At 33.5% G+C, this 27,875-nt stretch overlaps 3 protein-coding genes across 3 annotated transcripts; 1 reads left to right on the forward strand and 2 right to left on the reverse strand.

Moving 5' to 3' along the window:
- The first annotated feature begins 322 nt into the window (after positions 1-322).
- Positions 323-7,153, forward strand: LOC116121744 (pentatricopeptide repeat-containing protein At4g14190, chloroplastic-like). Its single transcript, XM_031407681.1, has 6 exons — positions 323-478; positions 1,192-1,482; positions 1,571-3,224; positions 3,468-3,561; positions 3,639-3,714; positions 6,821-7,153. Exons 1-3 carry the CDS (start codon positions 323-325, stop codon positions 2,720-2,722), a joined length of 1,599 nt encoding a protein of 532 aa, XP_031263541.1. The 3' UTR covers positions 2,723-3,224; positions 3,468-3,561; positions 3,639-3,714; positions 6,821-7,153.
- A 10,453-nt stretch (positions 7,154-17,606) lies between these two features.
- LOC116121766 lies at positions 17,607-18,134 on the reverse strand. Its single transcript, XM_031407711.1, has one exon. It carries the CDS (start codon positions 18,000-18,002, stop codon positions 17,739-17,741), a length of 264 nt encoding a protein of 87 aa, XP_031263571.1. The 5' UTR covers positions 18,003-18,134; the 3' UTR covers positions 17,607-17,738.
- A 4,566-nt stretch (positions 18,135-22,700) lies between these two features.
- LOC116121760 lies at positions 22,701-27,542 on the reverse strand. Its single transcript, XM_031407704.1, has 7 exons — positions 27,196-27,542; positions 26,476-26,561; positions 26,148-26,294; positions 25,918-26,026; positions 24,936-25,059; positions 23,796-24,066; positions 22,701-23,180 (listed from the first exon to the last, which is right to left on the reverse strand). Exons 1-7 carry the CDS (start codon positions 27,314-27,316, stop codon positions 23,073-23,075), a joined length of 966 nt encoding a protein of 321 aa, XP_031263564.1. The 5' UTR covers positions 27,317-27,542; the 3' UTR covers positions 22,701-23,072.
- Between the last annotated feature and the right edge of the window lie 333 nt (positions 27,543-27,875).

Here is a 27,875-nt window from a genome sequence, read left to right on the forward strand (position 1 = left end):
GCCACATCCAATCGACCGAACCAATTAGGCAGAATAAGGTCTACTCCAGTTCAAATTTGGAAGACAATCCGATCGATAATTCATCGAATGGATGGCGTGAAAGTGCAAGTTTTCAAACTATAGTGGATATACTTTACCCTTAAACTTTAAATTATGATATTTTAGCCCCTAAATAGAACCCAAAAAGGGGATTCACAATCCAGTTGACTGGCTTGGGTTAAATTATAAAGGTATGAAACATAGAAAATATCAGTTTGCCCCACTAGGTGAATGGAATGAAGAATAATTATATGTGTGTATGATATTTAAGAGTTGCGTGAGCATGAATGAGTGCAAGACCCAAGGCCTTTCCCAAGTCGGGTTAGCGATTTTCCTATTCACTGAAAACCCTAAAAATTGGGATGGTGATCGGGGAACAATTGAAGATCAGGATGTTGAGGAAGAGGAAGGGCCGGTGGGTGCAATGGAAGTGACAAAGGTGATTTTCGGTGAGTGAATCGATCGAAAATCGCACAACTAAATCAGTGGCAACAACCGACTGGTGAGGCAATTGGGGGAAGGGTGATATGGATTTTCGTCAAGAGGCTGAGGGGAGTGTTTCACAGTGACGATGAGTGTTTTTGTCATCAGAAACATGCCCTATTTGCCTTGGTTTGTTGACGTTCGCAATGATGTTTAGGGTGTTTTTGCAAAATTTTAAACCTATAGAGACTTGTAGTAAGTCAGGGGTATTTTTGTTATATTTCAAACTTTTGGACACCAGTTTGACTTGTCGGTCAAATTGGTCAACCCAAGATCCAACCACTTTGTCAGGTTTCACCATGGGTTGGTTATTAAAACACCGAGTTTAACGATAGATAATTATAATATTAACATAATTAAATAAAATAAGGAATATTAAGAATATTTAAATTAGTTGCTGTTATTGTATATTTCTTTAAAAATATTTATCATCTGTAAATTATGTTTAGTTAAATAATAAATATTTAAATATTTTTAAAAGAAATCATTAAAATTAAAAAATTAAACAACTAACAAATATTTCTAAAATATAAAACAAAAAAATGTTAAGAAAAATGTTGAATATTAAAAGGCTAGGAGAATGTAAAAAAGTAATTCAGGGGTAACTTGCATATAAATTCATAACAGCAAACAGCAGCTCACGCAATTGAAGAACAATAGAGAATGTAATGTCCCTGCAACTCCGTAACCATAATATCCCTTTTAAATACAACTTTTTTCTCCAAAACCCTAACCACAAAACCCATAACTTATTTTCTCCATAATTCAACCAAACACACAACTTTTCTCGTTGAGACCTACCATCAACACCAAGCACTCAAATCCTTGATTCAGAGGCTTAATAATAATCGTTCTTGCCCCTTGAAAATCCTTCAACATGACGGAGATTGGACCAAACCTTACTTCTGGGCTGTCATCCGCTTCCTTCAAACTTCCTCTAGGTCCACTTTAATTCCCCAGGTATGTTCTCTTCAATTCAATTTAAAACTTGTCTTTAATTTTAGAGGAAAAAAAAATTGAAATTTGAAAGTTGAAGATTTGTCAATAGGTGTTTGGTATATGGAAGAATGTGGAGAAGTCATGCATTAATGAATCAAATTGTGAAAAGATTATTGGGTTGTTATGTGAAGAGGGTTTGACAGAAGAAGCTGTATGTGCTCTTGAAGAAATGAAGCATAATGGTCTTAAACCTTTTTTAAAGATTTACAATTCAATAATTCATGGTTATTCAAGAAGCAAAAAGTTAGAAGATGCTTTGTTTTTCCTTAAAGAGATAAAGGGAATTGGTTTGAAACCTAAAACTAATACCTATGATGGTCTTATTCAATCTTATGGAAAATATAAAATGTATAGTAAGATTGATATGTGTTTGAAGGAGATGAAATCAGATGGGTGTTCACCTGATCAGGTTACTTATAATTTGCTTATTCGGGAGTTTGCGCAAGGTGGTCTGCTCAAAAGAATGGAAGGGGCATATAAAAGTCTGCGTTCAAAGAGAATGCATTTAGATTCATCTACTTTGGTTGCAGTGCTTGAAGCTTATATTAACTTTGGGACCTTAAAAGATATGGAGAAGGTTTATAAAAGTTTACTGAAATCAAATGCTTTTCTAAAGGAGGATTTGATTAGGAAACTGGCTGAGGTTTATATTAAAAACCATATGTTTTCGAGATTAGATGATTTGGGGGATGATCTTGCTTCAAGAACGGGTAGGACTGACCTTGTCTGGTGTTTGCGCATCCTTTCTCATGCTTGTCTTTTGAGTCGAAGAGGCATGGAACTTGTTGTCCAGGAGATGGAAGATGCTAAGGTTCCATGGAATGTATCGATTGCAAATATTATCTTGGTTACTCATTTAAAAATGAAAGATTTTATGCACTTGAAATTCTTATTCTCTGAACTACCAAAACTTGGTGTGAAACCAGATATAGTTACCTTTGGGATTCTATTTGATGCAAGAAGGTTTGGCTTTGATGAGACTAGGATTTTAGTAATGTGGAGAAGGATAGGCCTCCTTGATGAATCTGTTAAAATAGACACAGATCCTTTGGTTCTTACTGCATACGGAAAAGGGAGCTTCCTTAAAAGTTTTGAAGAGGTGTATGCGTCCCTTAATCCTAATGCTAGAGAAAAGAAGTGGACGTATCAGAGTCTAATTGATTTACTGGTGAAACGAAATGCACAACAGCTTCAATACTAGGGCTTTGAATGAAGCCCAGAAACTATGGCTTACAAAATTCTATAATACTAGGTTTACACCACCTTCTCACATCACTCTCTCACATCATGACATGGCAGTTGCCACATCATCTGCCACATCAACAAAATGCCATGTCATCTCCCCCAAATTAAAAAAAAAAAAAAAAATTCAAACTAACCCAAAATTTCAGTTCTCAATTTACCTAAAACAAACCCCAAATTGAATCTCAGTTTCCCCAAAATACAAACACTAAAATCTCTCCCCAAATTTCCTTTCAAGATTAGCGAACCTGATTCTTTTCGAAGCCCACCACCGTTTCCTTCGCTTCGTTTCCTCCAATTGCGTCCCCAACGAGCGCCGCACCTGTAATGTGATTATTTCCCGCTGGCTGGGTTCCAAAACGCCACAAAAGATGTTGAAGGTTAGGTGTTGTTTGTATGATTTTAAGCCCGAGTGGGTGCCTTCATTGGGGAATTAGAATGTTTAACCATTAATGAAGAAGGTAAGGACTCAATGAAGAAAAGAAATCAATGATTTTAAGCCTGAGTGTGTGTCAACATGAACTTTGGCATAGTAGCCAAAGGATTTAGCTCTTGTAGCTTTATCAATTTGAAAGGGAATTCCAATACCTTAAGATAATGACTTTAATTTTATTAAAGTTTTTCCCTTTTACTTGCATAAATTTGGTCAAAGTTTTTTTTTTTTTTTAGTGAAAATAATTGATTTTTGATATGTGGGTATGCAGAACCGAAGTTGAAGGTTTCTTTTCTTCACTGTGATGCAAGGGTTCAAACTTTTTCAGCCTGCCCAAAACTCAAGTTCGACTGCTCTCCCCTACGGTATTCTTATGACCAATTGTATCATTTTAGCTGTTATCTATTATCTGGTGTTAACAGTAACTTTCCTCTTATTGTAGTGTAACCATGACTCATCTCTCCGGTGCGATTCATGTGGCATCTCTCGGCTTATCCAAATTCCATTCATTTTCACAGGTTATTATTTTTTAAACCTGAAGTTGTTAATCCTTTTGTTTTGCTCTTTGGAAATAGTGATTTAAATGTTTTTCAATTTTTTTCTTTAACTTGGAACTTTTTTAATGGTGTTAATATGTCTGTCTTTCCCATTTTTTGCTGCTTGTGTATGGTCTAAAATAGCAAATGAACAATCATTCTCAAATAGACGAGGAAGCTCTTTCTTCGTCATTGAACAACCGTAAGGATTGGAACTATTTTTTATTTTCTATTTACTTATGAGCCGGCCTAGATTCACACGATGATGGTGCTATTATAGAATATCATGTTCTATACGTATAAGTACAAAAATCAATTTTATTCCTAGAATTTTATTGATATAAGATGCATATAAAAAAGATCAAGTGAGAATTGGTAATTGGATCTGGAAATTTAAAAAATTCACAGTACTTGCAACTGGGGGATTTTTCATTGGAAATCTATTAACAAATAACAAAACAAGGGATTAAGCTTGTGTAGTTTATTTATATTGCTTGGTTGAATAAAGCCAAAGGTTTCATCCTATTTTTTTTCGTTAATTTCCTTTTTCACCTACACCTCTTAAAATAATAATCTCCCTAATAGCGAAGAAGGCGTAAACTCATCGGTATTCAAGAACATATGTACCTGGACAAGTGGCAGAAGCCAAGGTTCAAAGACTAGCATCGGATTTTTCTACTTCTCTTCTTTTGTTTAACCAAAAGTAAATACCTCTAAGCTCTTCCTAGCTTTGCTATTAGAAAGAGAGTCAACCGATGCCTTTTAGTTAATTCACTTCACTAGCACTGTCTTCATCTGACAAAGCTGATTCGTTTGGGTTCTCTCTTTCTGCCTCATTTCTTGCTTGAGTTTTGTCTTTCATGTGAGACTTTGCCTTAAGAACTAGGGCTGAGCCTATGACCGTTTGTGATTACTTATTCGAAGGTAGACCTCGACGACTCCTTTCCTTGGACCAAGCACCAATTGCCAACACATCCTTTTCAAAAAATTGAAAAAGCAAAAGCAGAAAGAATGGAATTAATTACAAGAATCAAATGGTCTTAGATTGTCCAGTCACATTCTTCTTCGTTGAAGGAAAAAAAGTGGAAAGAAGTGACTCTCGGGGGAGAAGTCTTGCTCCTATGGCATTGGGATATGGGATGGTCGATTAAGATGGACAAGTAGAAGGTGAAGGCAATAGAAGAGGGGGGAGTCCCCTTGAACGAGCTACGATCAATTCTTGGCCTTTTGAACTAATACTGTCGATTCATCATTGGATATTCTAGGAAGTCCACTCACAAATATTTTGAAGAAAGCCTTGGCATTGCCTTTAAGTTAAAGGGATAGGGCAAGTGTCAGCGAGCCTTTGAGGACTTGAAGAGGGCCGTGACGGAGGAACCTGTATTGAGGTTGCCTGACTATACTGTACCTTTCGAAGTGCACACTGAAGCATCAGACTATGCCATTGGAAGAGTATTGGTCCAGGAGGGACACCCAGTAGCATATGAGAGCTGGAAGCTCAACGACACAGAAAGACACAGTCCTAGAGAAAGAGATAATAGTCGTGGTGCATTGCTTGAGAACGTGGAGGGACTACGAGCCTGGTTCGGTTCCCGGTTTATATCGGGAATCTTAAAGAGAAGATATTACAGCTAATTGTCCAACTAGCAAAAGCAAGTCGGGAACTAGAGCTGGAGCGAAAGAATGAGCTTATAAACGAGACAGTGCGAAGAGATGAGATGATTAAGTCTGCTTCACGCTTGGCTACCTGCATCAAGAACGCAGTGGAATGGAAGAAAAAACAAGAGCTATTCTTGAGGATTGCTTAAAGCAAGGCCAGCAGGCTTACTGAAGTCTTGAATTCCCTGGTTAGCTAACTACGGGAATGAAAATGACCTTGCTTGGATGACTGCACCTTTTAGGGCTTTGCTCAATCTGTCTCCCTCATTCTCTAAGTTATTTATGTTTTGAAGCCTTGAAGCTTGATCCGCCTGATCCACTTTCCACTTTCCACTATGAACCTGCCAAAGAAAGCTAGTTGACATATTGCAAGGACTCTCGGATCATGGATGAAAGAGCTATCCGGCTCCATCTCTAGTAGCCAAAGCACTTACTATCTCTTTTTTCTATCTTGGCTTCGATCGTTGAACTTTCTTTCTATTCGACCTCCCCAAAAACCAGTTTCGAGAATCCCCTGAATCTCCCATAATCTTTATTTCATAAGTGTTTAGTTCTTTCACCCAATACTTGTTCCGTTAAGAGGGATTCTATAAGACCTTATTGACATGTCAAATGTGGGAATCGTCACTTTCTAGTGATAGTGCCAGTTCAAGTGAAAGTTATACAACAAGTCTCAAGTGCCTTCCTGTTCTAGTTTCTTCTTTACTTCACTACTTCCCTATTGTAGGATGTCCATCACTTACAGGCCATCACCTGCAGATGCAAATTATTGATTGAGGTATGGTCTCGCAATATACAGTTGGTGGTACTTCACTTTACTTCTATCACACTCTCTCTATTCTTTTACTTTACATATGAAGTATGGTTTAGCAATATACAGTTGGTGTGGTTGGGGGTGGTCACTTTAAGAATGATTTTTTAGTTGTTCTTTTACTTTAAGTGGTATTGTTTTTAGCTTTTCTTTTTGGTGTCTAGAGTTTTATAAATTTAGTTTTAATTCTATCATGGTGGTCCAAGAAATGACTTGGCTGTGGTTGTTGCTTATGTTGGGTTGGCTAGGGGGTTTGTTTGGGTGTTGGGCTAGAAAGGGTGCAAGCAGGTGAAGGGGTTGAGGGCTGTTATGAGTTGGGGTAATCTTTTTGGGAGGTTGGCTTTTTTTCTACTGCGGTGGGCGATGTGTCCCATGAGTAGCAGCTTGGTTTGACCTGTTTCCCTTCACTTTTCACGACCTACGGCTGAAGTTTTTAGTGGCTGGGTTAGGTTTTTGCTTGCTACAGCTGCTTGTTTTGTTTCTTTCTTTCTTTCTTTTTTTTTTTTTCTTTTTTTTTGAAGATCTGGCTTCATTGAAGTCTTGTGCTTAGGCTTCCTTGTTTTTTGTTTTGTATGCATTATTGTTGATCATGTTATGTGTTTTGGACTTTTGCATCAGTGTGCTTGACAACTAAAAGGATAACATGAAAATGGAATGATACTGATTCTGATCAAAATAGCAAGTTCATCGGAGGAGAGTACTGATACTGATCAAAACAACTAGTTCATCACTTTATATTCTTGCTGTTGTAATGTATGTTGTGTACAAGTTTTTATAATGTATGTTGTAATGTATACGTTGTGTACAAGTTTTTATAATGCAATATTGAGGTTCTATTTCATTATTGGATGAATTTTTCATGTAATGTTCTCTTGGATGTACTTCTCATTTTAAGTTTCATGACAAAAAAATTGAGCAATTTGTAATTGTCCAGCAGGTAATTGAAGTCTTATTATGGTGGAAATAAGCAATTGATATTTTTTTTTGGTTTAATTTTTGTTATAAATCTAAATTGTTTTTGCATCACCTAATCATAGTTTCCAAAGTGCATTGACAAAGCATGATATGTTATCAAATAGTCTTTCTATTCCAAGTATTTTTCCATAGCAATAAGGCTGCTGTCTTCATGTTGTATGAGGCTCGTGCAAACACCGAATTGACAAGATGAAAATAAGAAATTCAGTGGCAAAAAGATATAAATATATTTATTTTCATGCTTCTTTTGTCATGGTTTACCACAAAAAAAGATACCAGTTCTGCAATTTTCTCTTTTATTTATCTATTTTGTAATATCATGTAAACTAATATCAATAGATGTCTTGCAAACAATTTAATTGTTGAAAGCTCGTGAGCATTGTTTTAAAAACCGGACCATTCCTTGACCCGATCAAAGGGTCGGTTCTCGGATTGATCGGTTCAACCGGTTGGACCTGTCGGTCTAATCGGTATATAACAGACAGATCCCTGAATAATTTTTCAGTTCTTATAAGTTTGAGAACCCGCAAATTTACTCCTAAAATTTACACATAAATCCTTGTATATTTGAAATAACTTGCACCTTTTATTATTAATTATTTTTTTTCTCTCTCCCCATCACTTTCATCTTTATCATTTTTTATCTCTCTCCCCGTCAGATTCTTCTTTCTTCTATCCCTTTCCGCTTTTCCCAGTAACTTTTTTCTCTTTTCTCTTTCTTTTTCCTTCCTCTATTCTTCTTCATCTCCTCTTCTCTTTCTTCTTCCTTCCCCTCCCCTTACTTCTTCTTCTTTACATGGTAGATTTTAAAGTAAGTGAAGAAGAATAGAAGATGAAAATGGAAGATGCAATTTGGTCTTTGGAGATGAAAATGGTATTGAAATGAAATGAAGAATGCTTGCTAGCTCAATGAAATAGAGAATAAAACGACGCTGCAAATCTGGTTTAAGAATTAGGGATCAGATTAACCCCAAAACAATTAACCATTTTAAGCTCCAAACCGGTTGGACCGACGGTTTTTACTGTTCCGCCGGTCTATTACCGGTCCAAAGTGGGTTTATGTTATTTTCGGTTTTTATGTTAACTTGGATTGGAGTTAAGGCTGGGTCCTGGTCTAACCGGTCGGACCGGCCGGTCCGGTCCGGGTTTTAAAACAGAGCTTGTGAGACGTGGAGAGCAAAGATAAATATCAAAATTCAAAAAGATTATTTGACTATACATAATGTAGTTTGTTTGTTTTTTTTTTTTTTTTTTCGTGACCAAGGTTGTCCAACCAGTTTAGGCACATCTCAACTAATCCCTTAAGGTTCTGAAGTTGACGACTGGGTAAACTTCTTAGTGGTTATTCCTATTAGGGCCTATGGAGACTTAATTTAAGAGCTTATGAAATCTCTTTTTGCTCTGTTATCGTTAGACACTTAGGCCACTCAGTTGTAAAAATAAAACCATTATGATAATCCCAATAAATAAGTATTATTATACTATGATCTTCCCCATATTTGATAATCTTGATCCTTTGGGCTTATAGAGTGTTCAATGGATCCCAAAAATTAGTTGAAGTATGTAAAAACTGGCCCGGACGCCCCGGTTACCCAAAAAAAAAAAAAAAAATTTTAATTATATTAAAATTTCATCCTCTTAATTGATTTCTTTGGTCTGACAATTATGAACATATGTAATATAAGCAAGCAGTTGAACTGCTCAAGTAAAGTCATGATTCAGTCCACATTAAACCTGTTGGTTCACGTGAATGATTCTTGTTTTAGTCATACTATAAAATGCTCTACTTTAATTTATAGTTTCTCTTGAAGAACTTTAAGATATGTCAACTTATAAAGTTGGTCCATATAATATTTTATTTCCTAATATGAGAATTCGAGGTAGAAGAAAGCTACTTTATTTGCATTGCACTTTGCATGCACCGCATTCCTCCTTTTTACCTTTGTTTCTTTATTGATTTAAGTGAAAGCTTTGAACCAAAAAGCCAATAGCTAGAGAATTACTTCTCTCTCCTTTTTCGAGAACCCATTCCTTATTGTAATTTAACAGATTCTTTGTTTTATATTTTATTGAGATTGTTGATTGATTTTCTTGATTTGCATTTGATAAACTAATTTTCCCAGAAAAAAAAAGATTATGAATGCATCATTTAAAGTTTGTAATACTTATTTTGAATCATCTCTAACTCTCCTATGAATGATCCTAGTTAGTAAATACGGGTACGACAAAAAAGGTACGGGAATTTTACGGGTATGATGCGACAAATGGTGAAAAATATCACTGTTTTAAAACCTGGACTAGAGGGCAACCCGCTCTGCTACCTGGGTCACGGGTCAACGGTCCAACCGGTTGGACCGCTGGTTGGACCAGTGACATCATCATGTTGACATCAACATAAAAAAAAAAAAAACCTGTTTTTTTTTTTTTTTAGATTTTCATTTTTTAATAAGACAATAACAACTTAATTACTGCCCAACATGATTCAAAGTTCAAATTCAATAACAATTCCAACATAATTTAAGTATTTAACAACAATCCAAAGTCCAAATCCAAACATGATGTTGTGTTCATCCATTACATATTAAATGACAAAATACATAATAATTAATAACAAAACATTTGGTGCAAGTGTTTTTTCTTTGATCCGTCTCCATGTTGATTGAGCTTCACACACTAGCATCAAAATTCATCATCACTATCATCATCACCATTACCATCACCATCATCTACATAAATTTCAGTAAAAAATAGAAATCATAAGTTAAAACTTGTAATTTAATTTAAAATAGATACTAAGTTGCTTAAATATTTGAAGCCAACATTCTGAACCATCAGTTGAATCATAAAAAGAAAGTTGATCAGCAACTCCAGCAGGAATAGATCATTCTCCATATAACATTTGTTCCACCTTCTCATAATTAAGTTCACTGACCTCTTCTTCATCGTCAACTATCCAACCAGAGGTTAAAAGTTTATGCCTAGATTTTATTTAAGAGGAAGAATTGTCGCTCTCTCTCTTGCAGTTACAATCTGACATGTTTTTTGTTTACCTTTCATAACTTAAGAGGGTCAATTGGGTTTTGTTAAACTTGAAAAATACATTTAAAAGGCACATCATTTTATCTTGTTATATGCTTTGATCTGATTAATTTGCTAATTTTTCATGGTTTATGCTCAACCAAAAGCTAAAGGTTTCTATTACAGGTTTTATTCCCGGAAGTAGATTTAAATTTTCAACAAAATTTCAAACTAAACCAGCTTCTACTACAGTTTTCATAGTCAATTTTTCTTAATGTATACTGAAGGTGGAATAGATCTACTGCAATAAGTAATTTTTTCTCCTTCATTGATATTAAAATGTAATAGAAACTGATCCTTAATGTTTAAGTCTATAGTATTTTGGAACAATCAGAGGCACTCGTATTGTATTTGTTATTGAAAATATGTGAGAAATGCGCCTAAGCCATATATATTAAAACTCAATGTGGGACGTTTTGCCTGTCAACCATGATTAGAGGATTTACAATTCCTAAAGCATCTGTTCAATAAACTTCAGTTGCATGCTTCAACACACTAAGTCAATCAAACAAAAAACACTACAAGGTAGAACAGTTGGCTAAGCTACTTTCCACAATAAGACCATAGTTTTATTCGTAAGCTTTGAACTCGTGACATGATTGGTGAAACAATCTAGATAAGCTATAAATTATTTCCTAATTCATCATCATATAACAAGAACATAGATACACCAACTAGATCTGCAAAAATGGAAGGGGTCTGTAATACTCTCTCTCTAGCTAGTATACTAAAAAATAACAGTAAAACTCACAAAATATATATAAAAAAATATACATGTAGATGAGTATAAAATAACGGGCCCATAACTAATTTTTCTTTAAATACAAATCTTTATAAAATATAATAAAGTCACAAAACATCAACTCGACAATGTTGCCCAACCCTTCCGCTGCGTGACGTTCCAAGCGGCCGCATCTCACCTATTACCTGCAAAAACATTGAAAAAAACGGGGTGAGCACTAATTGCTCAGTAAGTAAACCCACTATGCTACTCTTCTCTTTCCATTGCTTAAATTCTGAATTTCTTTCCTTACATCACACCTCTCCATTCTTCTCTGTTCCTTCTCTATTCCTTCTCTGTTCTTTCTCTATTCTTTCTCTATTCTTTCTCTGTTCTTTCTCTGTTACTTTTCTATTCTTTTTCTATTCTTTCTCTATTCTTTCTCTATTTCTAATTTCTCACTACCCATGATAATAGGCATGGTATCTGTTAGAGTAGATGCCCTAGAGCCAATCAATTATTGTAGAATTGACTCTTTGTAATAATGTTCATTAATCAATAATAAAATGCATTTTATTCTATATCGCGTAAATCATTATTATTGCAATATGTATTGATATATGTCCTTAGAATGGTAGAACCGTGACGAGGGTATCAAGTGTTTCAAATCTTGATAGTGAGAACCCTATGAGCACATGTGGTGGCCATTCTAGAAACGNATCCATAATTGTAGTTATTAAGTAAGAATTTATTTGCTTTCATTTGTATAAAATCCTTTTTCTACTATATCACTTACATGAATTCGTCGCTCGATACCTCTCGGAGCGGATAAGGGTTTGTATGTTAGTTAATAGGTTTGGCATAGGGGGGTATGGTCTATAGGTGAAACTACTTTCTCTAGGCTCTCGGTGGGGAGTTGCCGATGGTACTTGTTATTTGAAATCTGAGATCGGTATCCATTAAAGGTTAGTCGAGTGATTAGGCATATGATTTGTTTATCATAAGGTTTTGGATTCGACTCACTTTATGAGCTCCTACATGGTCAAAAGTTATTATTCTTTACTTTCCAAATATTATAGGATTTATCGAGTAGGATTTATCGAGGGCTCTTTCGAAGTACTGGATTATGAACTAATTAATCATAAGAAAACTTAACCTCTTGTTAACAAGAATTAACTCTCTCATAAGAAAGATGGACTAATTAGTCAATTTAAGTTTAAAACTCTTCATATTTATTGATCATTTGAAAACTATTATCTTCATGATTCTTATGCCATATAAGATATTATTCTGGTTGTGTATGGGTGGTGAAGAAGATTTTCATCATTAATATTTATATATTTATTTATTTATTAATTGGGGTCTACTAATTTATTAATAAAAAATTAAAAGTAAATTTAATATATGTGTCCACTACTAAAAATAATCTATATTTTTCAATTTAAATTAATGAACTTAATTGAGAGGAGGATGAACATATATACTTGTTTTTTTTTTTTTAAATAATTGAGGTGTTCGGACTGATTTATACATACCTCGACTAATCCTCAAAGAAAATTATCCCACAACAACTCATCGCTTGAACCTGAGACTATGGGTTGAAGTCATGCACAACCCAAAGGCGGATGCAACACAACATGGCCCACCCTCAAATGTTTTTTTTAAAATATTAATATGTACTATTTCTGAATTTTGGCCTACTCTATCAGAAATATTAATTGCAATTAATTGTTATTATAGCCTACCCTAACAGAAATTTCAGGATCTGCCCCTGGTACAACCCCCTTGGTTCGCCCTTATCGCTAGGCTACCCATGGGTAGAATTGTACTTTTAATGATGCATTTTTAGCTTAATTAAATAAGCAATGAATTTTTTAATTATAGTAATCTTATTATTTGGAGCTTGGATACTATGGCTTCGTTTGGCTCAAGTTTGGGAATACTACATTCCCAATAAAGTTAAACAGTAAAATACCCCAAAACTCACAATATTATCCAATATTATTCAACTTTTTTTAAACCCCCCAAATTTGTTAATCTAATTAAATACCCTTAAATATTTTTTTTCAAAATTGCAAAAACACCCCTAAACCCAAATTATGCCAGATTCTGGTCACCACTTCCGGAAGTTGGCCGGAATCTGGTAGGATGGCACACTACCGGCTAGATCTTGCCGGTAGTGCGCTGATCTAGCCTTTTTCAGCCAGATCCACGGTGGATCTGGCTTTGGCCATAACCAGTCGTCAATGACGGCCAACATATGGTTATCGTTGACCATCAATGATGGTCGTATCTTTGGCTATCGTTGAAGAAAATCTACGGCCAGATCTGGCCGTAGATCTGGCCTTTGCCGGCCAGATCCACCATGGATCCGTGGATCTGGCCGGAAAAGGCCATATTGGCGCACGACCGACAAGATTCAGCCGGTCATACGCCGATACGGCGACTCCGGCCACCCTCCGACGGTGGTGGTCGGCTGTCCGTATTTGATGGGTAAATTGGGGGTGTTTTTGTTAACTTTTAATGTTTTATTATAGGGGTGTTTTGTAAAAAAACAAACATATAGGGTATTTTATTAATTTATAAATTCTACATCGTAATACCTGCCCAATTCAATTTTTTTTTAACTTTTTTCAAAAAACTTTTCCCAAAAACGTAAAAATGTGAACCAAACGAAGCCTATACGTTTTCAATTACTTCAGGATAACTACACTTGAGAATTGTTAAATATTTTTAAGAACCTTGTATACAATAAAATGTACAATAATATTGACATATAAACGAAAAATAAAATAAAATACATTTTTTATTTTTTTTAGAGTAAATACATTGAAATTATTGATATTTATTGGAGTGGGTAAGCTTTTGGTCCATTTTATCACTTTAATCTCAATTAAAAATCATTTAATATGTAGGGACAAGCTTCATTAATTTAATTTCTATATATTGTCCTATATGCTTATTTTCATTATAAATTCAACTACATATCGATCCAATGAATTATTAACCGAATTATTTGTTGTCCTATTGCCCTAAAATGGAAGCCTCCATTTGTGTACGGACAATATACATTTAATGATTAAATCATTAAATTAAACTCTCACTTAATTTATATGTCGACAATACGAGAAAATCTTTATAACTGTGTATAATGTACTTCGTTTGTAAATATATTACAACAGAAATGTGAAGAAGACTTTCTTTGACGATAAAAAAAATAAATGAAACATTACTTGCAATGAGAATTTTGTATAATTTTTGAGATCTGTAACATTATATTTTAATTTAAAAGACTTTAAAATCGTTGTGATAATTTAAATGATGATAATTAAATATGAAAAATATGAATTACTTTTCTTATGATTTTATATCACCAATTCGACAATATATTAATATATAGAAAAATAAATTGATGTGTGGACATCTATATTTTTCTTTTTAATATTTTAGACTCTAGTTTACAAGCATTGGTTACATATAAAATACAAAAATTTATAGTTTTTCATGAGGAAAAAAAATATTTTAGTATTATGGGGTTTTCTTTAGTTACTAATATAATAACTATTCTTTTTTTAACGCGCACTTTGACTAATCCTTAGGGGAAGTTATCCCATAGCAACCTACTGTTGCGACCATCTAAGTAAATCATGGACAAAAGTATGACCTTTGCATCAAACGGGAGAATCGAACATGGGATTGTAAGTTAAAGTCTTGCACAACTCCCTTGGTTTGCCCTTAAAGTTGGGCTACTCATTGATGGATATAATAACTATTTTGTTAAATACTTCATGCAACTCTAATGTTTAGGTGCTAAGTAATCATGATAATGACTAATCATTTTATCTAAGTACTAAATTATTATATGATGGAGCCATTTGGATCGGGTTAATATTAGATAACTGGAATAATATTTTTTAAATTGAGTAGATGACGATGTTAGGTTGGTTTGTAAAAAATCATTCTTTGAATATTTTATGACAAACAGTAACATTTGGGGGGTGTATTTTCGGGAATCTTAATACCCGGGGGGGGGGGGGGGGGGGGGTGCTGGGTTGTTATTAAAACTTACCTTGGTATTACTATTTTTTTTCCCATGTTGCCCTTAAACACCCATTTTATGACAAACAATCGAGCATTTGGTCCAAATTAACCTTATATTTGTTAATATTTACAAAACACCTAATCACTTATGTAGACACTTTTGTCCTCACTTTTTGAATTTTTCGGACCACGTTGCCCTTGTTATTGTCATTATTTACAGAAATGTCATTATACCCAGAACTAGCCACCATCGAAAGCCACCGTTGACCACCACCAAAGGCTCCCAAAAGTCTCATAATGGCGTACGATCGGCTGTATATGGCCAGTCGTGCGCCGGTGAGGCTTTTTCCGACCATGCACAGATCCATGGTCGAAAAAAGCCAGATCTAACTGTTTCACGGCCAAGGATGTGGCCGTAAAACGACAACTGATCTAGCCGTGAAACGGTTGGCGTTTCACGGCCAAAGACCTAGCAATTTCACGACCAGATCTGTGACACTGCCAGCATCACGACCAGATTTGTGGCACTGCCAATGGTGATGGTTGATTGCTGGCAGTGACTTGGGGTGAGTATGGGTGTTTTTGTTAAGTTTAAAATGTTTTTTGTTACTATGGTGATTTTGCTAAATCTGAAAAGTATGGGGTTAAAATTTTTTTTTCAAAAAATAATTATAAAAAATACTATTATATTAATATTTAAAAAGAAGGGCAATTTAGTAATCTATATAACATACACACATATTTATCTTCCCAACCAAACATATTTTCTAAACATTCTCAATAATCTTCAGTGTGATCTTCTGTTCCGTTAATATAATATCTCCGATAATAAAATATTAAATGATTGAAACACCCCCGATATGATAGAAATTCAAACCTAAAAGATTAGGCGATCTATCAAGTGATGTTACCTATTTTAGTTGGTACTTCCCTGAGGTACTTGACCCTCTAATCACGTTTAATTCCGATGACATTTCTTAGACGTATTTAATGTAGAAAATGAGAGAATAGACAGTTAATGAGAACTCAATATCACTTGTGGGGGGAGTGGACCATCAATCTAAGAAGTAAGGATGACCACAAACTTAACACCTAGCTACCTCGTCCTGCTCCTTTTACTCTCCACCGCTGTTTATTTCTAACCCTCTTGTAACGTCTAAATCGTACGCCCATTTCACTTGTTTCATGTAGAGATGATGATAACTTTATGATAATCCAGCTTCATCAGTCACAATTAAACGCTCGTAATCAATCCAAAAAAGGAATTCTTGAATTGGGTCGACCCAAAAGGACCCGAGCCCATCTCTTTTAGCTACCGGAATATGGCCTAAATTGTTGAATTGGATCCAAGCCCAAGCCCAAACACAAGAAAGCCCAATCTCCTAAATTTTATAATTAATCAACAGATTTATGCCTTTATGATAAAGTTTATTGATATTAGTGAAATGAAATTAACTTAATTAATTCCACTCTCTCATGCAATCTAATTCTCAAAATCACAAGGAAAATATATTTTAATTCAAAATTAAAAAAAAAAAAAAAATTTAACATTGTATGAATGATTGCATGAGATAGTGTAATATTATCGTAAATATTTACACGTTTAGTTGTAATAATTTTACTATTAAAAGTATAACATTACATGTCATGTCACTGATACAACATTTTATTTTTTTTATTTTTTTTGATAATTTTATTAGAAGATATTTTCAATTTGGATTTAAAAACATTTTAAACATGGATAATATATTTCAAATAATGTTTTCAGGAACTATTCATTCATTGCAAGTTTACACATCCGATATTTATATTTTGGATTATAGGATTTTTTGAAATGTGGAAATTATTTTCCACACCATGTTTTGAAAAAGTATTGTTTCTTATCCTCAAATTTGGACAATTAATTAAAAAGTGAAAATGATTGCTTGAAAGCAACAATTCCCTAACATGTGAAATAATTTTCACATTTAATAAAACAAAAGTGTTTCCCAAAAAACACTCTTCCAAACCTTGAATCAAGGAATCTTGCAATGAATCCAAGCATTCTTTGATTGATTCTAATATATGCGCAGACATTTTAAAGAAAAATGTTACAGTTATCGACGGATTTGCACTGAATTTGTACACCAAATGACGTGACAAAATTCTGACATTTGATTTATTATCCGTTAATATTAATCAACAGTCAGGATTTTGCAACATCATTCGGTGCACAAATTCGATATAAACTTTTCGATAACTCTTATCATTTTCCAATTTTAAATTAAGAAAAAAAGTTAGCATCATTATATTTGTAACGTGTAAAATTATATATATGTATATATAAATGATTTCTAATATATAATTTATCAAAAATCATATGTTATAACTTATATAATTACATTATTTTCAATCTTTTCAAATAAATCCCAAAGAAAAAAAAAATTATAATAAATAATTCTAATTATTTATGTCTTTCCAAGGCAATATGCCCTTAATTACACCAATTAATTATAAAATCATTAAAATTTCACTAAATTAATTAAATGGTTTAATCTCATGAACAAGAATAGAAAATATTGGGAGAGAAAAATAAATTATATTCCTTTAAAGGACAAAAATAAATAAATATTTACACAACAAAGGAACCCCCAAAAGGATTCCAAGATCCTCTACAACAAAATCCAAAAAGTAAAAAGTAAAACTTATTCATCACCATCTTGATCATGATCATCATGATGATCAGGCAGAGAAAACTCCATTAGAAGCAGCAAGACTGAACTGGCTTTTGGGCTCCATCTTGATCTCTTCACCATTCATGACCTTGCTCTTGATTTTGCGAGCCAAATCTGAAACATAGGAAGAAAAAGAAGAACCAGAACCCATCTTCATCTTCACCTCATAAGAAGAAGAAGGAGAAGAAGAAGAAGCCATCTTCGTCTCCATCTTGATTCTTTTAACTCTTCTTTCATACTCTTCTGCAACCAGCATTGCAATGTCAGCCATTCTTCTTTCTTTCTTTCTTTGAGATTATAAAAAATTTCCACAGCAGGCACCAGATTTTTTGCGTTGTCGGTCTAGTGATGCTGTGGAGAGCTATTTATAATTTTATATAAAGATGTCAAATGGGTCATTTTATCACGGAAATAAATGGATAAGGCTGACAGATAGTGCAGAATTTTTTTATTGTCGTGTGTTGGTGAAGTGGTTTTGGACATGGGTTGGTGGCTTCATGTTTCAATGGAATTCAGGAAATGCAATCTTGTTAACTGTTAAGTAACGGTTGAACCTTTTGAAACGTGTGAACAGTGGCCTCTTATTTTGTTTTTAATTTTTTAGAAAAAGATTTACATTGAAATTATTTAATTTGTTATATTTTTATATATTGAAAGGGTTATTATCACGCATCTTCCATGAAGTTTTCGATTGAAACACTCACATTTAGCATGATGTTAAAATAGTCGGGAGTTTGATACTACAAGATTTCTTAGTTGCTTTGTTTGGGTATTTATCCGTTATCTTACAAAACAAAAAATATGTTTGTTTTAATATTTTTCAAAATTTAAGTTTATTTGATTCAACTTAAAATATTAATAATTACTTTTCTCAATAAAAAATTTAAATGAATATAAATACTCTCATCCACCAGAGCCACTATCACCTACTAACAACTATTATTGTCGGCGTCATAACAAAGCATATTGGTTAGATTTGGTCGGTTGTGCGTCGATCTTTCTTTTTTCAGTCAAATCTATGCTTAGAGATCTGGCTGTTAACGGTCAGATCTGATCATCAACGATGGCCAAGACTTGGTCATTATTGATGGCCAAACAGCGAAACAACGGCTAAGATACGGCCGTTATCAACGACTAGATTTATGGTAGATTTGATCGAAAAAAAGTCAGACTAAGATATGACCGTCATCAACGACCAGATTTATGGTAGATTTGATCGAAAAAGTCAGATCAATGCATGACCAGCCAAATCCAATCGATCGTGCGTCATTCTAACGACTTTCGATCACCATCTGGCAATGATGGTTGCATGTTTGCAATTATTAGGTTTTTTGTTAATTTATATATTTTTATTGTAGGGGAATATTTATCTAAATTAACAAATATAAAAAGTTAAAAAATAATTTAAATATTTTTAAAAAATGTACCAAAGATAATCTCATAATCCAATTAAATCTTTATCAAATGGAATACTATTTTAAGAAACTAAACAGACGGAGTCAGCGATATTTTGCTTATAATATATTATTTTTAACTTTGAAGAAGCATTTCTTCTAGAAAGCGCTTTTAAGTTAAAAAGTGCTTTTAAGTTATAAGCATTTCATCTTTACTTGAACACCAAGCTATGAAAACTTCTTTCGGTTACTAGAACCTTCACGGCTAAAGCAACTTTCGTTCTCTCTTGAGCTCAACGTTTGGAAATTTTGAGGAAACTTCAACTGAATTAAATATTAATCCAAGTGGATATCCTTAAAATAATTTCTTTATAATTTTATTATTTAAAAGAAAAAAAATCCAAAAATATTTATAAAAAAAGGAACAAGTGGATGAGATGATATCTTGTTAAGAAAGGGTCATGGACGTTCTTTTCATGGAAGTTGAAGACCACTTAGTTGAAAATTATTTTAAAAAAAAATAAGAACCCAAAATCCAATATTTATTAAATTTTGTTTTTTTTAATAAATAATCTAATCCTTTCATTATATTATATCATATTCAATCAACTACTAATCTATATTCATCACTAAGTTAATCACTAAATTTGTCCCTCTCATCAATTTTGCCACAGATTGAATGGTTCGTATGAGATAATATGGGTGTATTTGATTTATTATTCTTATCATATTCAATTCAAAATATATATTTATTTTACTATTCTCAAAATTCAATTTAACTAAACACGTAATATTAAAAGTTTTTAAATTGATAAAAACACTCTCACCCACCCATCCACATATTCTCGACAACCAATGATCGATTGTCGATATTTAATGAGTGTGTGTGAATATTTTTGTTAATTTTAAAACTTTTATTGTAGGGAATGTTTAATTAAATTAACAAATATAAAAGATTAAAAAATAATTTTACAAAAAACATTTTCAAATTCGAATTCTATCATTGTAATAATAACTTAATTTATTTTTTTTTTAAATATTATTCAGAATAATAAAACAAACACATTCAACTAATATTGATAAAAAAAACACCAACTTCAAGGATGAACTGTCTAAAAAAAAAAAAAAAAATTTAATTTAGTTTAATTATTATTTTGAGTATACGGTATCTGTATTTATAATTTTAGATTTGACTTTACTTATTTATTTTTCTCATATTTTATATTATTTTATTTTGAATTCTTTAATTAAAATTAACGTTATCGGCTAATTGACAAGTGTCAGAAGATGCAGCAGAGGTGGTTTTGAAACAACAGGGGGTGGTAAAACAAACAACGAAAACCACCAAACAAACACAAAACCAAATGCCAAACTTTTCTACAGTTTCTAGTCACGAGATTATAATAAAATTAAAAACCATAATAAAACGAAAAAGACAAAATAAACCCATTTGATAAAAATTTAGAGAATTGATTATTCTGGAAGCAAAGCAAAAGGTTAAGATAGATAGATGTCTCTTTTCTAGAGGTACACCGTTTTAACTTTTAGGCAATTTCCACTCATTTCGTCTACAGTAAATAAACAGTGTCGGCAGCTTTTTTTTTTTTGTTTTTTTTAACATTTATAAAGAGGATCAAGTAATTGGGAAATTTTTATCTTATGATACCCCCTTGTGTATAGCCTTTTTTTAATTGAATATTTGGTGGATTCAACCTAACCTTTAAAGTTTTTGGTAGTGGACATTAACTGGTTTCGTAAATGTCATATTCAACCTTCAAATTTATCAATAATTTCATCAATTTAATCTCCAAAAAGTATAACAACCATTCAACATTATCGATAAATTTTGAATGTTAAATTGATTAATTTTGACTAAATAGTAAACACGTTATTTCCTACAAACTTAAGCAGAATAACCTAACAATCGTAAAATTTGAGTTAAGTTCATATTTCTCATACCAACCACACATGGATAAATCCCTTAAATCACTCCCATTTTCTAGTTTTTGCCCGAATTAAAAGAGCTTTTTAATGTCAAAAACTCTTTTATAATTTTTTTTTTTTTTTTTTTAGACAAAAAGCTATTCTGTTTGGTTACAATATAATAAGAGCTTATGAATTTTTATTTTCCACTAATAATTTACAAACCATTATAATAATGTGAAGCAATGAGGCTTGTCGGTGGAATACAAAACCCACAAAAAATCAAGACAAAGATGATTAATTAAAGTACTAAGTATCTATGATCTAACCATCCAAACAAAAAACTTTGAATGTGGATAAAATCAAACTCTATGAACTAATCAATCATGCCCAGCAAACTTTAATAATTTCATATTAGTTTATCAAATTAGTTCACATGGTAGGCACATGGCAAAGCTACACTTAATTCTATCAATAATTGAATCCATACATCACATTATATGTAGGTCTCATCAATGTTGAAAAATATTACCCCTTTAAACCATAGTAAATACCATCCACCTTTGGTATCCGAGGAATCAATGGATTGAGTCTAAAAGTTGACAGGGCCATGATCCAATCTTCTGATTCAAAATCGTAGTGTAACGTATATCTCCTCCTGTTCCGGTCATGGAATAGATGAAATAAATCAAAAAATGGATTTTTATTTAAGAATGAAATCTTATTGGACCTGTCCATATCCAATTCATTATTCGGAACCATATCATATCACGGATCTGATGAATTAGGATGAATTGAGACAATATTTAGTAAATACGTAATTATCTTGAATATATTAACTATTTCTTTATTTTTCGATCACCTGGGAGGAACAAGTTATTCTCCACATGAATCATTGAATCAAGATCTAAAAGTTGACTGAACTATGATTCAATGGTTCGGATGGAGGACATAATATAATCCGTCGAAGAACTTCTCGAAAGTACTTCCAAGTGTTCTTCCAAACTCGGTGAACGTAATTATCTATACAATAATATACTTTTGACTATTTATCAAGGAAAAACAGGAAGGTTCCCTCTAAATATTTTACACTTAAGACGAAAATCAACTATATTGATGCATTATGACTTCAACCAAGGGTTCATCTATACAATCCGAGTTGACTAAACCATGATCCAATGGTTCGTATGGGGACACAATATAACCCTTCGAAACAAAATACTTCTCAAAAGTACTGCAAGTGTTCTTCCAAACTCAGAAAATGTATTTTATCTATAAATCAAAGACAATATGTCATATTGCTAGCATGTTCCCCTCACAATCTAAGATGAACAAAATTTCCAGCTCCATGATTCCAGACAGAGGCTTAAAATTTTCTATTTCTCTAAAAATGCACTCAATCAATGTTCAATAGTAGCTAAATATCAGTTATGAGTGTTTTGAGCATGAAGAGCAATCTCTAATTCTCTAGTTTCAAACAATCTAGAAACAACTAACTTAATAGGAATTAAGCAAGGTTTCTCTTGTTCATCCATCTGGTCAAATACTGAAGACAAGATCAAACAGAGTTAATTCATGCAAATAAACATTTTAATATGTGAGATGATGCTGAGATGAAATACATAATGAGAAAATCTCGAAAACTAACACGATGAAGCAATTTTTCACATAATATATCATTGAAATTCCTGTTGTCAGTTATTCATGAATTTACCTAATCCAGTTTCCTTACAATCACAGAAGTGCACGGTCACAATTACAGGAGTACACGGGGAATATTACAGGAGTAAATAGCAAAAGAAAGTACAAGGATATTTTTCACAGATATCATTCGCATATTCATATGTATAACTGAACATCATCAACAGTACCTTTAATTTTTTTTTACCCGGCAGCTGTTTAAGAATCATGCCTCAAACTACATGAGTCAAAAGCTCATAGTAGAGTGGCCAGCTGAAATAGACAAGTCAGTCTATCTTTGCATTATCTTATTCGTGTAAGTCATGACTAAGACTCCTTCAAATTCATAGGAGGCCCAGTCCTTTCAGTTGCTGTACATGCTCAGTTGGGAGAGGTGGAGGAGCCCAATCAGATCCCGTCATCTCCCCATCAACATCCTCAACAACATATTCCTGGAAAGCACAAAAGAGCAGATTCACAGGAAAATCAATTTTACAATCCACTACAGAGAGTAAACTTACATATAAAAAGATCACATACATTTTCAAACGATATTTCACAAGCATCAATACTTCAGAAAATAAATAAAAGCCTTCGTTAAAAACATAAAGTCAAAAATCATAATTTTGTCAAGGTTCAGCGCCGGCTTTAAAAAGTCAACTTTAAAACAAAATTGTAGAGGACATCTAACACCTGTGGACTTCATAGAACTTTGAAAACCAGAAATAGGTTATTTTGAAAGAAAAAAACCCTTCATAATACGTGAGTGAACTTGTCAGGTACAAGTATGAATTTATACCTTTTTGTGATATTCAACATGACCATTTTTAATAAGCACTGAAATTTTATGACTACTTGCAAGTAAAACTAAAAAGAAATTCTTTTCTGCAATCTCATCCTAGAGGTTGGTCACATTTTTCCACTTCAAATATATTCTGTTAAGCCTTATCCAAGCAGTTGGAATACAACTTTACTGAGTGGTTCTAGGTTATGCATACATTGACAGATCACTTTAACTATTGCTGCATGAGGAAAATAGGTTACATGTCATTGTCAACCCAACTCACTTTTGTTAGCATGCGTTTTGCAAGTATGTGATAATGCCGTTGCCAAATTCGTTGACCAACCATTGTAGCCACCAAAACACTGTAAAATATGCCAATCACAGTAAACAGTCCCAACACAATCAAAGCCATTATGAACAACAGAGGTAGCCCTGCTTCACCAGCACCTCCTAAACAACCACATTCACTGGCTGTACTTGCACAACTTTCAAAGCATGTGGTACAATCAGTCCACATACAAAGAGTTCCAGGCAAATGACAGTCCGCACATATTCTGCAAGAATAACAAATAAAATTCAACCATTTAGTTTCACCCCCTCAAATTAATCTTTCTAATGTGCATACAAGCCAGTATATGATAAGAAGATTTATCTATTTCTCCATAAACAAAATTTTTACATGGACATTCTGTATTTGAAGGGTGGAAAAAGCCCGCTTTACAGAACCAATTATAAGACATTCTTAAAGTCTTTCAACAAATACAGCTGACAAATCCCAGCTGACAAATCCAGCATACACTGTTCTTCCACATAAAGGAAATCTACCAAAGATATCACACTACTCATCAAATAAATTGCCTTTGAAATACTATTTTCATGCTTTCTCTTTGCGTATATTAGAGGAACCTTAAAACAACTATATTAGTTTTCCACAAATTTTTCATTGATTTCTACCTTTATGGAACTATGGCCTTAATATTTTGGCACATACAGTAACTTTATGTGTGTGTGTGTGTAGCTCTCTCCCTCTCACCTCCTTCCCTCCCTCCCCACCTTTATATGAGTGTGTGTCTTCACAAGCACACATGCATAATAAGGAAAAATAAGGGGATAAACCTTTTTTTTTTTTTGCAGATAAAATGGGCAATAAACGTTCAAATATGCTCACAAGGACATGAGTTGCCAAAAATGTCCAAGTAGAAGTGAAAAATTCAGAACCAAGAAGTTTAATTGACAACAAATTTTAACTCACTGCTTCCAGATCACTCCTATCACAAGTCCTATAAAAAATAACCACCAAAAGGAAAAGGTTTTTAATCAAGAATAGCAACATGAATTCAACTAGACAACAGATTAAAAATAGGATCACAACTGAAGTGCATCAACTTTGTCAATCAAGACAAATAACAGAGAAGAATTTTACCCAGGCTGACAGCAACAAAGACATAATTCTCGACAAGGTTGAGCCAAATCATTGCGCACTCTTCGGTCATAGCAAGTAATGAAGCATCCAGATAATCCCAGCAAAGCAAAAAATAGTAGTGCTCCTGTAGCCAACAATATATTCATGGGATTACAGGCAGCAAGAGCAGCTTTAAGATTATGGCAGAAAAATAAAATTAACCAAAAACGGAGATATCCAGGAAATGCGTATTTCAATTCATAGACACATGGATATTCCTACTGCCATCATTGGCTAGAAGCCTAAGGGGGTCTGGTCCCAACATCTTGGTTGACTTCAACCCAGCCATTTGGATCTTGAATTTTACTAATTAGCAACTACCCAATATATGCAATTTCTTACAGTCAACAACTTTCTGTTAAAATGAAAAATTTAAAGTCCTCACACATCACTTAATTTTTACCCCCAAAAAATTACCCAAATACAAAACCTTATATAAAATTTATCCCAACGCCACGATGGATAACAACTATATCTTAATAGAAATGGATAATTTCATTGGCCCCCAAAAATTTGGCTTAAAGACAGACAGATGCAGATTTTGTGTTTCTTGTTGATGATCTTGCTTGAAAGATTAATTAGAAATCTCCCCAGTACATGCTAGAAACACACCCGGGAGTTTTTTAGAAACCTCCCTGGAGGTTGTTCACAAAAGAATGGAAATTTTGTGTCCACTTTACAAAGATCAAACCTTCTAAGTAAAGGGTACATCAAAAAATTCAACTTAGTAACCAATGCTATCATTCTGTGATACCATTAGCAGGACAAAAAAAAATTCTAGAAAATCAAATAAATCCCAAAGCCATTAACATGATAATGATGAAAGAAAAAACAAATTGTACTATAGCACATTAACAAGACAAATATGATGAACAACACGGCTGATCATAAACATGCAGAAGCTCTTAATCAGCGTTACTTTTTAAGGTTCTTGAGACTTTACCACATATGTAGTAGAAACTGAGCTCACTGTCAAAACTCCAAGCCACACGAAGCCAGGACTGCCGGTAATTATCAATTAAATACACCAAATATGCCAGTGAAGCAATTACCTGACAACAACGGATATAGCAACATGGGAATTAAAACCCGGAGTTTACAATTATGAATGTAATAATAAACACAAGAGCAATTAAAAAAAAAAAAAAAAAAAATAGAGAACCAACAACTTACAATCTGAACAGCCAGAAATATAGATAAAATGTCTCTGGTCACAAAGAAGCGAAATTTCAAGGTTCGCCATCGCCTATCAGCAGCAACATGAACTCTCAAATGGTAAGGGGCTTTGCAGGTTGTGCAATGAGCAAATGCAAACCCTTCCTGCATTACATTTAATTAGATAAAAATTAGGCACAACTAAACTGCACTAATGCTAGTAAGACATAACAATAATCAGCATGTAGTGGCCATACAGAAAAAAACTGAGCTTAAAAAAATCATAAATAAGCTTACTAGCATTGATTCTTAATTAAAATGCAGAAAATGAAGATGGCAACCATACCCTTACAGCTCGCCAATGATCCAAACACTCTCGGTGTACATACTTTGAAGTTCCTTTGCACTTGCAAGGAGCAATAAAATCCCTACCTGAAGAGAGTACACAAAAGCAGCTCAAATAACAGATAACCACGCTATAACAGCTACATAAAATAAGAGTCAAAACAATGAACTCAACCCAAAAATGAATGTTTTATCATAAAGTTTATCTTATCAAGAAATATTTATATATTCTCTATTACATTATCATTATCAGTGAAGATTATCATCACCAAATTGTTGTATGTTATCATCTTTACTAAGAGTCTTGCAAAGGAGTTTTGTTCATTATTATTCTTAGAATTGCAGTTCAAGTTTCCGCCATTCTCAGAATCAATTTTGACTTGAAATAAATGCAATCACATCCCCCGAAACTCCTAAATCGTCAAAAAAAATTGCGGTGAACGAAATTTAATTAACTTTATAGTGAATGAATTTACCCAACAAAATTTATACAAAGCAATCTCTTTTCTTCATTCACACTCACTATAAGCAATTTCTGAACTAAACCCCAACTGCCAAAAGCACTTCCGGTTACCTAAAAGCACTTTGTTTTACTTTTGCCTAATTCCAAACAGACAAAACCGCTGTCCAACCACTCAACAAACACTACCAAATTTCAAGACTAAATTCATCTAAACGAACACCAAAACGCGTCGTTTAAGATAAAACTAAAACAAATTACCGTCAGTTTCGAGACAAATTCGACACTGAATTTGTTCGCCGGGGCCGGCCTCCAGGTCGATCTCGCTGGGCTCCACCGGCGTCGGAGCCATGAGCGGCGAAGCGTCCGATTGGTCGGCCATTGACTCGAATTCCAACAACAAACGGCGAGCGAGAGAGAGAAGAAGAAGGAAAGATCGATAATTTACAGAAAATTAATCAACTAATTTTCATTTTGACGAAGAAACGATAAAATCAAAATCAAAATTTAAAATTTAAAAGAAGAAACCCTAGAATTTTAGAATGTAAATTTAAATGTATTTATTTAATTAAAATATTTTGTTAATTTTGATGATTCTTTTTCTCCCCCTCTCTCTCTCTCGCTCTCTGTAAGAGAAATTTTCATTTTCAAAGGAGGGATTTCAGATGTTGTAATTTGAGGGAGAGAAAAGTTTGCCGTGAACAAGGTGGGATACGCGAAATTCCAGAATTAGCCTTGGTTTTTTTTCTTGTTTGACTATTGTGTCCCTCAAAGTTTGGTAAATATGTTTTCTTTTTTACGATAAATGCTTGAATTGGATAGTCTTACAATTCTTCTCCCGTCTCACCTCGGGGTAAGAAAGAAAGACGAAAGAATTTGGGGATTTTTGTTTTAACTGATGCGGTTATGTGACCAGCCCGGTTGGACAAGCGGTTCACTAC

This window comes from Pistacia vera, unplaced genomic scaffold, assembly GCF_008641045.1.
Source record: "Pistacia vera cultivar Batoury unplaced genomic scaffold, PisVer_v2 Contig128, whole genome shotgun sequence".
Taxonomy (NCBI): Eukaryota; Viridiplantae; Streptophyta; class Magnoliopsida; order Sapindales; family Anacardiaceae; genus Pistacia; species Pistacia vera.

Coding starts and splice junctions, on each gene's coding strand:
- LOC116121766 (XM_031407711.1), bottom strand. CDS start 18,002: ATGGCTGACATTGCAATGCTGGTTGCAGAAGAGTATGAAAGAAGAGTT.
- LOC116121760 (XM_031407704.1), bottom strand. CDS start 27,316: ATGGCCGACCAATCGGACGCTTCGCCGCTCATGGCTCCGACGCCGGTG. Junction 26,295..26,475: donor ATCATTGGCGAGCTGTAAGG/GTATGGTTGCCA, acceptor AATGTAATGCAG/GAAGGGTTTGCATTTGCTCA. Junction 23,181..23,795: donor CAAAACGCATGCTAACAAAA/GTGAGTTGGGTT, acceptor TGTGCTTTCCAG/GAATATGTTGTTGAGGATGT.
- LOC116121744 (XM_031407681.1), top strand. CDS start 323: ATGAATGAGTGCAAGACCCAAGGCCTTTCCCAAGTCGGGTTAGCGATT. Junction 479..1,191: donor GTGCAATGGAAGTGACAAAG/GTGATTTTCGGT, acceptor TAGAGAATGTAA/TGTCCCTGCAACTCCGTAAC. Junction 1,483..1,570: donor GGTCCACTTTAATTCCCCAG/GTATGTTCTCTT, acceptor ATTTGTCAATAG/GTGTTTGGTATATGGAAGAA.